Source organism: Silene latifolia, chromosome Y, assembly GCF_048544455.1.
Source record: "Silene latifolia isolate original U9 population chromosome Y, ASM4854445v1, whole genome shotgun sequence".
Lineage (NCBI taxonomy): Eukaryota > Viridiplantae > Streptophyta > Magnoliopsida > Caryophyllales > Caryophyllaceae > Silene > Silene latifolia.
Genome location: NC_133538.1, coordinates 290,315,758 through 290,329,823, shown reverse-complemented (window position 1 = coordinate 290,329,823; position 14,066 = coordinate 290,315,758). Strand labels below are relative to the sequence as shown.

The following is a 14,066-nucleotide window of genomic DNA, read 5'->3' as shown; positions in this document are numbered from 1 at the left end:
TCATCTTCTCCCAACGATTCCTCTGATGAAGGTGACAATGGTGGGTGCTCTGTAAAAGGGTTAGGGCAAATTCTCTTGTCATGATTAGCTAATCGCTTGTAATTCTTACACATGCGTTTTGGCTTGCTTGCCAAGGCAACTGCTTTTGCCTTAAGCGACAACATCCTCTTTCCACTTCCCTTGTTTTTTGCTTTTTTAGGCGGCAAAATTGTTACCTACTGACTAGCAGAACAGCCAAGAATTTGCTCCAACTATTGTTGTTTATTAAACGGTGATCCTAAGGGTGATAGTATCTCCTTAAACTCTCTAATTAGACTAGAAAAATTGTCGACATCAGCCTTGTATTTGCCCATAAGCATCATAACTATCTGATGAACCTCAGACCACATTACTGACATCGCAATCTGTTTTCCATCTATTATATCAACGTTCTCAGCTGCTTCAAAATTACAATCGAACATTTTAGAGCGGACTGCATCTTTACACCATCTGCTAACAACACACTCATCTGGAACAGCCTTCAAGTCGTTAGATGAGTAAATCCATATTACATGCCGGCATATAATGCCTTTCCTTTCAAGCATTCTGGAGCTACAAGTTTCTTTAAATGTAACTACATCAACAATATAGAGTAAAATGTTAGTTTACAAAGTTAGAAAAAGTGTTACTGTAACAGACTAAAGTGTAACTTTATGAAGTGTAATTTTAATAAAGAAAATGGTAATTGTAATGAATAATTGTGTAACTACAATAAGTCACAATTATGTTATACTTCAATAAACAAGTATACCTGGGCAGTACGTAACCTGATAATTTCTATCTCTGTTTGCATCTCTTATAGTTGTCACCTCTAAAGAGTCTCCCTCGGAAAACCCCCTACTTTTACAAGTATCGATTGAGTACTTGACCTCTTCTTTAAATTCCTCAAATACTTTATAACTGTACAAGTGTACCTCGTGCACCTCAATAGCCAGATGTGTTGAGATTTGAGGAGAAGTGTGCTTGTTATCGTTGTCGAGCTTCTTTTGCGCGTGTCTTTGTTGGTCCATAACGCTGTCAAAACGCAGCGAGAACTCGACTAACGTTCCCGATTTGCTCTCAAATCTCTTAAAGAAACTATATTTCACTCTCTGAGCTTTGGGTTGTCCTCATAACACCCCTCATCTCTAGGTCCCTACAATGTGCCATAACCCACTGCTTCCTTTTAGCGTACATTTCCTTATATCAATCAATGTTATTAACTGTGTGTTCTCTGCCTATTTCTTCCCATTTTGCATCGAACTCTGCTGCTTCAATGTCTTCATCCCATATAATGGCATTCAATTTCTTGAGAAATTCTGAATAATCTTCTCTCGTCACTCCATACTTGCTAGGCACTTTGTTCATGATATGCCACATACAATATCAGTGACGCACTGTCTTGTACACGAGGGGTACCACTTTAAGAATACCAGGATCCTGATCGGTGATAATATACTTAGGTTCCTTCCTACCCATCGCAGCCAAAAAATGGCTGAAAACCCTTTGAAATGACTCAGCAACTTCATGCACAACCAGCGCTCCATAGAACGTGACTGATCGTTTATGGTGATCTTCCCCGGTGAAAGGTGTGAAGGCCATATCATACTTATTGGTGGAATAGGTTGGATCGAACGACACTCCATCACCAAAAATAGAGTATTTTCTTCTAGCGATACCGTCAGCCCATATAGCTTTACTCAGACTACCGTCGGAATCAACATCATAGTCAAAATAAAACCCTGGCCTATTAACAGCCATTTCCTTAAAGTGGTCTACGAACATCTGACCGTCCCATTCATGAATGTTGCATTTCACATCTCTGTGAAAGTTCTTAAAATCATTTAAGTTAGCTCCAATGTTCTCAAACCCAATAATATGTTCCTTCAGCATTTTGTAAGTATTTGTTGCTCCTATCTTTAGCTGTTAATTAATGACATCTGACCGTCCCGTTCATGAATACTGGTTTATTTAGTATGTGTTGACTGAGTTTGTTATTTCCATTGTCGCCTTTCTTCTGTTCCTGCGTCAGTATCATACGTATATGTGTTCACGGGGCATGGGGTGCCGATGGTCATGGTCCTGGACTGGAATTTATGTGCTGCATTAAGATTTTTAATTGTTGAAGGTTTCGTTTATGAACTCGTGTAGTGCTAAAGCTTCAATTACATATAGTTAAATGTCTTTCCTATGTAGTTCGTTGCCACAAAAAGTAGTTTGAAGTCGAGTGAACTTTTTAAAAGTTCTGCTGGGATTGATTGGAACTTCAACAGAGGTGGTAAGCCAATATGTAATTAAAGCTTTACATACCACTTTTTAATCAAAGCTTTGATATGGTGGTATGATATAGCAAACCGCCAGCCGCTTATGAGTATGAGATGGACTGTCATTTTATTTGGTGGTTAGTATGTTGTTGCCAGTTGCATGTTAAGGGTTTCAGTTGGTAGTGCAAGACAATAATTGTGGAATTGCCTGTAAATTGCGAAAATTCTAATTCAAATATACTGTACTTGTTTTTTTTCTTTCTTTGATTTGTTTTTTTTTTTCCTTTCTTGAACTGTGTCTATTCTTATTTTGGTACACTCTTATACTCCTAGGTGCTGATGATGGCTGCTATACAGATTGGAGTCATGACATCCTTGTCGCTAAAAAGGTTAGTTTTGTGCCGCAAAGCACTCTTAATAATAAGGTTAATCAGTATGTGATTTCTTCTTCTTTTAAGAAGATAGCCACTAGCTAAATACCATTCTGTCCATAGCCACATCGATAAGAATGTGTACTTCTTGATGAGCCCTAATTGAGCACTTTAGTTTGCATTTATCTGTAGTCTGACCTAAGCCTGACCTAAGCTTGTCAGGTACAAGTTTTTTTTAAGGGGTCAGTTGACTTTGTTGATACTAAGGCCATAGCTCCGAAACTAAGCATGTGGCATATTTATGATCCATGGCGCGTTCACTTCAAGAGTGTAGAAGCATATTGTGTATTGTGAGTTGTGACTGACATAGGCTGATTCGCTAGGTTTCTTTCCGTTTGTTCGGAATATCATTGATCAGAAACATTGGGGCACAATAGTTCTTTTCTTCCAATGAACATAACGACTTTACCCAGAGGGGTTCCGGTTTACACAAGCTCACCCTTTGTTGAAATATTTAGTGTTTCATGCTGCATCTTCGATTGTTCTTTTGGTTGAATTTTATATGGTAGCACGATGCCTTGGAATTTTGGAGAATTCTGGGATGTGTTTGCAGTAGTTGTTGAGGACGAGGAAGTTTGGGCTACAATTAAAAGTAAAATTTATTCTATTCGGTATGATTTTATGGCTGAGTGATTTGTTACTTTTTTTACTCACATATTTGGTGTCTTGAAACTAATTGGAAAATGTTGCTGGTATAACCTTTAGGATATAGTCTCTTAGAAGGGAGTCTCATATTGACCGACATGTTTTTTATGTATATGCAGATAAGATTCCTCCGAAGGTTGGAGAAGGTAACAGGCACAACAACGGGTATGTATAGCTATTTCATTTCATCATCTTGTAACTTTTTAATTTCTTATTATTTGGTCAGGTTAAGGTTTTTTTGAGATGAGTTTCTTACAAAAGAGTAAAATATTTGTGGGCAGTTTTGTATTCAAATATGAAAGTGGAGCAAATCATCATTCTCTTTATATAGTAATATTTTGTTCATATGAGCATACTGCAACATTGTTGAGGTAGCATGATTGCTTCATATGATAACACGGCCCTGTCTTGACCAGAGAGTACAAAACATGTATTCATTGGTGGTGGTATAGTCCGTATAGCCATATTGGATTTGGCGAGTGATAAACAAGACGTGGTTAAGAAATTGGGTCACATTGTTGCTTGATGGACAACATTAGGTACCTTTGAAAGAGGGATAATGCCTAATTTATCGAGTATATATCATTATTTTTGACATATTAAAAATTAGGACTTTGTTTGTTTTAGTTTAAGAAAAAAAGATACCTTTTCCCTCTTTAAGAGTTTATTCTTTCGTATAATAGTTGGAAGTTGATAAGTAGTATTTAGGTGGCGTTTTATCCCCTTTTTATATGCTTGTTTCGACTCAATTTTGTGTGCTTATCTTGTTTTATTGCTATCTATATAATCATTAAATAGTGGTTTTAATATAATTTATTGCAAAAAAGTGTCATAGTTGTAGAGCCTGGTACTGCTTTTGGTTGTTTGTGTTTTGTAGAGATTAGTTTGTGAATTGAAGTTATCCGAGTTGTAACAGACGGGTCAAAGTATGTAAAGGAGAGGGGATTATCAAGCAGAGAGAAAGCCCTTTGACAAAAAACAGCATGAATCCCCTGGTTTCTCTTATTTAGTCGACAAACTACAATCAAATGGAGCACTATTTAGTAGTTACCATTAACAACACACCATCTAGCTATCCGACTTGACACGGCAATAGCAGCTCGCAATCAGAACTCGAGTTACCTTGCATCCACGAGATCAGTATCGCGGCACCGAAACCAACCAGCAGCAATCACCAACAACCGAATTGTAGCCCTGCCTCTCAATTGATGGATGATTTTGAAGAAAAGAAATGAAAAAAGACTAGCAAGACAGTGTTGCCCCTCATTTAATGACCTCACGGCAGTTCTTATACTTCCGTTTTATGTCTACCGGGGCGTCATTTCATTGAGTTGACTAATATAAAAACAAAGAAAGGAAAGTACCCAAGGCCCAAAGGGGTTCTTCACTTAGAAATTAGACGTAACATTTGTAGTAGAAAATAAACACGAGAGTAGCTTTAGATTAGTTTAATTAGAAAATAAAACCCAACTCTCATATTTGTTTTTCCCTTATAATTTGTTCTAGGGTTCAATTTTATAATAGAATTAGTTATCAAATTACTTCAAGTTTTAACCTTTTTATAATTAAATATACTAGATCTATCTTGTCTCATCTATGTAATTCTCTCTTCAAGTTGGTCCATTTCTTTTCTCTTCAACTAGGTTTAAACCCGTGAAAATTCACGGAAATGTTTTAATAATTTTAATATTAACAACTATATGGAAAACTTACTCCTTACTTAATAACTCATTTTATATAATTATAACACATTGTTAATAGTCATGATAATGTCAATACTAATGGCGATAAACATAGTTATATATATTCGAAAATGAAAGAAAACATTAGATTTTATTATTTTGTTATTGTTAAGCATATTAAGATAATAATTATGTTTTTTTTATTATTATTGGGAAATATTATTCATAAGATCTACACAAATAAACCCGTTAACTAAATTTCTACATGCCCTGAAAAATCATTTTGAAGTTGGGTGTATAAGTAATGAGTATATTGACTCAAAATTGCTAATTAAATTGGGAGTGGTTGTAGTCTGGAAATTAGAAACTTAATTCCATTTATACTGCTCATTTTTAAATAAAGCTAGTATTTAATAAAATTATAACATATTCAAATTTACCAATCTTTTTCACACATTGATCTTTTTAGTAGGGATTTTTCTAAAATGTCACTACTACAGAAATCATGAAGGACATCGGACTTCTAGACAGATGGACATCGGATTATAGGCCGATGTAGAGTTCAGTCCCGTCCATATGGGGTGTAATGGACATAGGACTTTAAACCGATGTCCATTAATATATGCACATTGGATTTTTAAATATATCCGATGTCCATATGAGTAATGAACATCAGATTTTAACATTAATCCGATGTCCATATGTGTAATGTACATCAGATTTTTATAGAAAGCCCATGTCCTTTGAAGCTAGAATTACATCGAACTTTTATAAATCCGCTGTCCTTTATATTGTCTTTTTTTTTTAGAATTTGAAAAGAGCAGGCCAATTCATATTTCATTACACCAATTTGAATGCCAAAACATTAATACAAAACATGCCAACTGCCATTCAACCAAAATGATCGATTTCAATTAATAAAAACCGATCCCAATCAACATACAACGCAACCGTCTCCGTCATCCGAATTCAACAACTAACGAACAACAACAAAGGGCATAACAAATCCCAGCCAACATAACATATGGTCTTGCGATCATGTAATCGCTTTTTCAAAATGCAACTACCTAATACATTACTACGCTAGCTAGCTATCTACGGCTAGATATTGAGAAAATAGTTCGCCCACAAGTCCCGAACCTCATCTAATTCTTCTTGTGAATATGGCGTGGTGTCTTGAAAAACCTGTAATGCATATTAATGACAATGGGGCAGTCAGACATGGCCTCACAAGGGCAGCTTCATATAAGCTAATAATTAAAGGAAGAGGGTGCAGCACTAGCTCATTGAATTGGCGAGAGTTCGGCCACAATGCGTATAGGCAACAGGTCAAAGTAGGATAATTACTTGAAAAAATACCGAGTTTTGCTATAATGTCGAAACTGACCTCATTGATAGCTTTTGTTGGATTAGAACGCGTGACGATTTCCAAAGATGTACCTCATGACGTAGTACCCGCATTCTACAACACCTTGTTGACGAGCACACTAAAACAACAACTCGACAAGAATTAAACCAATAACATGACTTTGTCAATTAAAAGTGATTGATGATCAGACATTGAATTTGTCGTCATAATAAGCAACAACTTACATTATGTTGCAGCCATTGCGGTGCTTGAGAACGCATTCTTTCCCCACCATTGTAGCCGTATACTCTTACCGATCTAAATATAAACATGGTTTCAAATAAATGATTGTCAACCAATAATAGTTGCCATTTTTAATGTTCTAATCAGTTGAACATTTATTTATGTGCATATCAATAAATGAACTAGTAAGATGAACTTACGCATTAATTAAAGATCTCAACTTTGACTAAGACGACTTTCCTAGTGAGTCGAACCAATGCACTTGATTATGATCAGAACGTCATCAACGAGCATCCAATGATCACTGTAAATAATTTGTAACTTATTTACATGATAATCAATAATAAATGGTGACAGTTTTGTTTATTTAAAAGGCAAGGTTGATCAGCACTTACTCATCGTAATATGGAGCGATGTAAAATTTCCTTTTCAAGTCTTTCATCCTTTTAGAAAGTATGGGTACTACTTTATCTGAGGCATAGCCTATTTGTGAAATAATTTCTGGACATAAGAACCCGTACATTTGCTGGTCACAGATGCTATCCAAGTACCTATAACAATATACATATAAGTATAACCAACATTTACGGTAAATAATCAACCTTTTCCATGGAAGCAGATTAAAAGTTAAAGGAACGAGCGTAACGAGTAGCTTCGCAAACCTACTCGACGTGGTGGCAGTAGATGTTGCAGTTTGAATAACTAATACAGTAGATGTTGCTGATTGAATAACCAATGCAAAACTAAATAATGAGATGCAATAATTGTAGTATACATACCCAAGAAAAGTGTCAATGACTCCAAGGGAGATCTTATTCATGTTCAACAATGAAGCTATGTCTTCCTTGGCGAGGCGCAACCTTTTCTTGGATCCTAGGACATTCTCGATCAAATTAACATCGGTCACTTGATTATCGCGCATCACACTAACTACCCTTGGAAGTAATCGTCTACAATCGTAATTTTGGTCCAAAAGCGCTTTCAACTGGTTGTTTGATCTTGTCACTGATCCACCACCACTTATCTTACTTTTACCACTTTCTACTTTCTGGGAATTAGAAGTTCCAGATGTCTTCCGTCTTTTGGGTTTAGGTGTCGTCGCAGTCTTTTCCGTAATCTTTTCCCCGCCTTTTCCCCCATCTTCTCCCCTGTCTTCTCCCCTCTCTCGATTCCAGGTTTTTCGACATTCCTGGAAAAAAGAATTACACCTATAATTATTAGAGCTTGCTTTCAGTGGCAAGAACTAAAAAAAGACGGTTAACTGTTTGGCTTTCATACCTTTACGTAGCTTAAAGTGATTCCATTTTTCGGCCAAAGTACAAAGGAACCAAGGGCATCACCAACAGTAGCAAATTCCTCAGTTGGTATAGGTAATGGTGTGTCATCCTTACCTTCCATGAGAACGTAAATGCATACCCTGAATGTTTCTGCTCCAATTTTTTTACCGTGACAAACTGATGCCTGAGTTGTGGTCTTGAATACTCGTCCAAGTGCCACCTTAGTGAAGTCATCAGTATCTTGCACAGCTAGCTCACATTCAAATCCTGAGAGCGATGGACAAGCAAGCAACCAAAGAAAGATAAGTAAAATGTTTATTATCAATTCAGAAATATATATATGATCACTAACATAGTCAATTGTTGCTAGATTTAATTACCTTCTCGGTATGGCATCAAATGGATCGAAATATGATCGAAACATTCCCACTATTGCAATTCATCTCGACCTCAGTTGCGTCTTTCTCATTGTGAACGGAATAACTAACATTCCCATTTGTCCTGTTTCTCCCCATCATTTTTTCAAAGTCTTTATAAACCTCGACCTCACTTGTTCTCGTGATCTCGCTTTGTAAGCTTCTCTAAAAACTCGGTGAAATGACAAGTACTCTCATCTCGAGTTCGTTTGCATCCGCCAAAGTCTTGCTTATGCCCAACTCGACCCCCAACACCTCTAACACGACCATAATGCTCAGCAGTTCCAAGCGCTTTTGTCAATTCATCAACTTTTCCGCTAGGTACAAATTCTCCTTTCTTGACCTTTTCCTTCAACACTTCCTGTTTGCAATTATTTTCATTAAATTGTAGCACATGGCATGGAGTATTATATATGATTTTTACTGAGTAGTGATAAACAGAAATGGAGTACTCACCAGCTCTTCAACTATTTTTTCAGTCTCCGAATTTATACATGCTCCGTCATTGCCTACTCTTCCCTCTATCCATAAGTCACCTCGTTTTATGATAGTTGGGGTTTGACTACTTTCTTCTGCTGAGTCGTCTATCCCCGTTCCTTTCTCTTTTTCTTGTTCTTTGATCTTCAATTTTGCTTTCAATTTTTCTTCCAATTTACGCTTGGCTTTTCGATATCCTCCACGAGACATTCTGTGAGGGTACTTGCTCTTACTCGCCTCTCTGCAGAACCTTACTTATAGCCTTGCAAAAATAAAAGAGAACGACTTATTAGCGAATACGAACTTATTTATTACTACCAAAGATGATACTAAAATATAAACGAATCAATCTAAGTACTTACTTTAAATTCTTCCGACAATGAGACTCTTTAAACTCCTTCCATACTTGATTTGATGTAAGGATACTTCTTTACGGATCGGTCTCAACAGCAACTTTCGACCTTTAGGGGTTTTCGATAAACATACACTGCAGTCAATTTTGACTTAAAGTTTGTCCACGTGGTATTTGCAATTTTGATAACTTGCTGGTACTTTGTCTTTGGAATGTCAAAAACTGACTACAAATGCCAAAACATCATATGTGATTTCGAATGTCCAAAATTTGTCATTAATAATAAGCGGGAAAATTAATTAGTATCTTACCAAAACCTCATCCCAAATCTTCAGCTTAAGCTCCTCTCCCACATACTTCCATGTACGAATGGTAATTGGCACTTTCGAGCGTCCAAGTAGACCAACATAACTCGTATACTTAGCACCAATCTTCTCAATTGGCTCACCATCAGAATCAAATTCTACTTTAAGCTTTTTACCTTGATCACGTAATGCTGTCAACTCCTTCATAAGCACCACGCTTTTGATCTTTCTTGGACGAGTTGTACTACTACATGGTACTGATGAAGCCATGATGTCCTGCATCAAAATAAATTAAAACATATCAGAAAATGGACAAAATACAGCGAACATGTACATCAAGAAAACTATTTTATTGAAACAAGGTAAACTTAATTACCTCCTAGCAGCTAGATGTATGCAATTGCTCTCATAGATATAAAAATCATAAGTAATTGAACATAAGGAAGACATTAGGTCAGATGTTAAAGTAAGGAACAGGTGAAAATAAGTACAGATTGAGAGACGACTATTACTTAAAATAACGACCCGTGCTCGCAGATGCTTTTTAGGGTGAATTGACTCTCCAAATCAAATTACTCCAAAATACGACTCTAATGATAAATGATAAGTACAAATGACTTAAACAACTAAAAATAGGAAAGACATTAAAATGAAAATACTGTCTTAAAATAAAAACATAACAAACAAACAGAAAAATGAGTGAGAGCAATTGTCTTAACATAAAAGTCAACCCATAAAGTTGCAAACAAAAACTAGCTACTGATTTTTTCTAGGTCAACCCATAACCCTTCTTCATGGTCATCTCGTAGATAAAAGTCATCTACATCATCAGTAGTCGTAGGCGGCAATCCAGAAGAAAAAGGAGGCAATTCGTCATCCACTTCATCCATTGCTTCTTTACCCACAAATTGCTTCTTACCATGAAGGACAATCGACCACTTCTCATCCGCTGGATCTTTAATATAAAAGATTTGTCTTGCCTGATTAACCATGATGAACAGCTATGATTTGTATCCTTCACGTGAGAAATCTACCAACGTGAAACCCATCCTATCAACTCGAACGCCCTTATTATGCTCAACCCACATACAACGGAAAACAGGTATCCTAAACTGAACGTAGTCTAACTCCCAAATTTCTTTGATGACCCCAAAGTATGGCTGAGCATCATAAGCAGGTCTAGTATCTTTAGCACTAGCAACACTCATTGACATAGCCATCAAAGCTACTCCACTATTTTGCATAGTAATTCTATCATCTTGATCCTTAGTGTAAAAGGAGTACCCATTGACATCATAACCTTGATAAGTTAACACATGAAAACTAGGTCCATGTGCTAACCACCTTACCTCATCAGAGACATTCTCACGCTCAAGTAACAGATCGTTATCTACTTCATCAGGGAACCATTTACGAAATAACCGATTATGCTCCATTGCTAACCACCATTCTCCTTTAGAAGGATTTTGAGCACTTAGAAGGGTTTGATGCTTCTTTAAATATGGATGCACATCCACCATGTGTTGGAGAATATACAAGTGTGCCTGATCAAGGGTTTCTGGATTAGCAGTTACTACTTTTTTCCCAAGAGTACCTTGTCCCTGTAGTCTTCCTTCATGTCGAGATGTCGGAAGCCCAATAGGTTCAACATTGGACATGTAGGGCCTCTTCTGCAATATAACCCTGAATCATACAACCTTCTGGCCTGTTTTGGTTTCTAACATAGGCGGCTAAAGGCTTCATATATCGCTCAAATGGATACATATTTCTTAAAAATACCGGTCCACAAATCTTAATTTCCCTCACCAAATGTACTACTAAGTGCTGCATTATATCGAAAAAGGAAGGAGGGAAAAACATCTCAAGTTCACACATAGTAGTAATAACATCTCGTTGTAATGTATTCAACGTATCTGAGTCAACAACTTTGCTAAATATTGCATTGAAAAAATAGCAAATCGAATAATAGCTCCCCGAACATGATTAGGCAGAACTCCACGAAGCGCAACGGGTAGTAATTGTTGCATTAAAGTGTGACAATCATGTGATTTCAAACCCACCAGTTTTAAGTCTTTCATAGACACAAGATTTCTTATGTTCGATGAATAGCGTTGCGGAACCTTCACCCCATGTAAACATTCACACACACTTTTTTTTTCATTTCGTGACAAAGTATAACAAGCTGGGGGTAAATAGGTCCTTGACCCTCTAATTTGTGGTGCTAGTTCTGGTCGTATATTTTGAGCAGCCATATCTTGTCTTGCTTTGACACCATCCTTTGTTTTACCAGGGATGTTGAGAAGTGTGCCAATAAGGCTCTCACACACATTTTTCTCCACGTGCATGACATCAATACAATGTCTCACGGACAAATGTTTCCAATATGGTAAATCCCAAAATATAGACCTCTTTTTATATAAGGTCCCATCACTTCTCTTATAAGGTTTTCCAAAATTATTTTCAATGTTTTTCACTTTCTCATAAACCTCTTTCCCACTTAAAATTTTTGGAGGGTTTCTAAGTTCTTGTTTTCCATTAAATGGCTTCATTTTTTTCCTATAAGGGTGTGAGCGGTGGAGCAACCTTCTGCTACAAAGGTACACATTCTTTCCTCCATGAACTAAACGATCAGAAATTGTATCCTCCGCACAAATTGGGCAAGCTTTAGCCCCTTTCACAAGATAACCGAGATAGGTTGCCATATGCCGGGAAGTCATTAATGGTGCAAAATATCATGGCACGTAGGTTAAAAGTCTCACCACGATAAGCATCATATACCTCTACCCCTTCATCCCATAATAACTTTAAATCATCCATCAATGGTTCCAAGTAAACATCTATGTCATTTCCAGGTTGCTTAGGCCCTAAATTAGTAGTGACAACATAAGATATTTACGTTTCATGCATAACCAAGGAGGCAAATTATAAATTGTTAGCAAAACAGGCCACGTACTCCACTGACTACTTAGATTACCAAATGGATTCATACCATCAGTACATAGTCCAAGCCTTAAATTTCTAGCATCAAACCCAAATTCGAAACAAATGATCTATGCTTTTCCACTGAGTTTAATCGCCAGGATGACGAATTTTGTCATCTAAAATTCTACCATCACCACCAAAGATGCCAAATTAAGTTTCTCGCCTCTTTTAAATTTGCAAACATTCTTTTAAATCTTGGGATAATGGGAAGATACCACAAGACTTTAACTGGGACACCTTTACTATTTGTGGAATTCTTTTTCGGCAACTTATAACGTGAACTCCCACACTTTGGACATTTGTCTAATTCTTTATAATCTTTCCGAAACAAAATGCAATCGTTACGACATGCATGTATTTTTACATAATCAACTCCCATTGGACACAAAATTTTCTTAGCATCATACGTACGCCTAGGGAGTTCATTGCCTTCCGGTAACATCTGACCCAAAAACTCAAGCAAAGTTGTGAAACTTTTATCACTCCATCCATTTTTAGCCTTTAAACTATACAATTTTAAAGTTGCTTCTTTAGGCGTGTGAAAGTTGAACCAGGGTACAAGGGTTTTATTGCATCACCAAACAGACTATCAAACATCTCAATTTCACTTGGGTCTACAAAAGGATTTTTTCAAATCATTTATAAGATTGTCTACTCGATCAACATTTTCATCAAAATCCTCTCCCTCAAAGTCGCTATCATCCCCTAAATTACTACACAAAGTGGGTAGCACATCCTCCCCCATGCCAAATCCACCTTATATAACTCTTGTCAATACCATTAATTAGGAGGTGACTTTCCAATTCTACCGCATCAACATACTCATTATTCCCACATTTAACACATGGGCAGAAAAGTTGTTCCACATTCTCTGCATTATTCATAGCATGTCTAACAAAATATTCCACCCCTTCCCTATATCTTGAATCCAAACGATCAACAAACATCCATTCGCGATCCATATCCATACTCCAAATTTACTGCAATAATAGGGAAGAGGGTTAAAATCTGCTTACTATTTTCAGAGTTCATCACTTCACCTAATTACTTAACTCTCTACTCCTTAATTAACATTCTACCTTACTTTTACTCCTTACTTTGTTTATTTACATGCTTTTTATGCTACAGCGTATTGACTGAAAATAGTAAGAAGATTTTCAAACATGCTAATCACAGACCATACATTTACTACACATTCACACATGCTAATCACAGACCATAGAAACCCCCAATTTGAGCATACATTCACATACATTCTTTCACAGACCATACATTCACACAACTACCAACTAATCTGCTCATACAACCACATCAAAAGAGACCCAATTCAACTAAACATTAGAATGATAAGTTTGATAATCTAATAGTCAAGTTTCGAAACTTTCTGAATGATTATTAAAAAACTAAATGGCAAAATTCAAGCAAAGCAAGGTGCCAAAATAATTAATACAAATGCTCATCTGCTTATACACAAATTCATCACTTAAACAAACAAAGAATTCAACTAACAACGAGTATCATTCATATATAAACCAGGAATATAAATGCATGTAATACAATAATAGCAATGTATAATAATAAACCCCAATTAGATTATCAATTAAATTATAACCCTATAATTCATTC

At 36.4% G+C, this 14,066-nt stretch overlaps 2 protein-coding genes and 1 long non-coding RNA gene across 3 annotated transcripts; all 3 read right to left on the bottom strand.

Annotated features, from left to right (window-relative positions):
• Positions 1 to 251: 251 nt before the first annotated feature.
• On the bottom strand, positions 252 to 1,049 carry LOC141630910 (protein FAR1-RELATED SEQUENCE 12-like). The gene is made up of 2 exons (XM_074443650.1): positions 791 to 1,049; positions 252 to 613 (listed from the first exon to the last, which is right to left on the bottom strand). Exons 1-2 carry the CDS (start codon positions 1,047 to 1,049, stop codon positions 252 to 254), a joined length of 621 nt encoding a protein of 206 aa, XP_074299751.1.
• Positions 1,050 to 1,224: 175 nt separating this feature from the next.
• Positions 1,225 to 1,911, bottom strand: LOC141630908 (protein FAR1-RELATED SEQUENCE 5-like). The gene is made up of 2 exons (XM_074443649.1): positions 1,452 to 1,911; positions 1,225 to 1,376 (listed from the first exon to the last, which is right to left on the bottom strand). The coding sequence occupies exons 1-2, from the start codon at positions 1,909 to 1,911 to the stop codon at positions 1,225 to 1,227; spliced, it is 612 nt and encodes a 203-aa protein (XP_074299750.1).
• A 4,563-nt stretch (positions 1,912 to 6,474) lies between these two features.
• LOC141627363 (uncharacterized) lies at positions 6,475 to 6,858 on the bottom strand. The gene is made up of 3 exons (XR_012536932.1): positions 6,832 to 6,858; positions 6,634 to 6,706; positions 6,475 to 6,527 (listed from the first exon to the last, which is right to left on the bottom strand). It is a non-coding gene; the product is annotated as an uncharacterized LOC141627363 (long non-coding RNA).
• Positions 6,859 to 14,066: the final 7,208 nt, after the last annotated feature.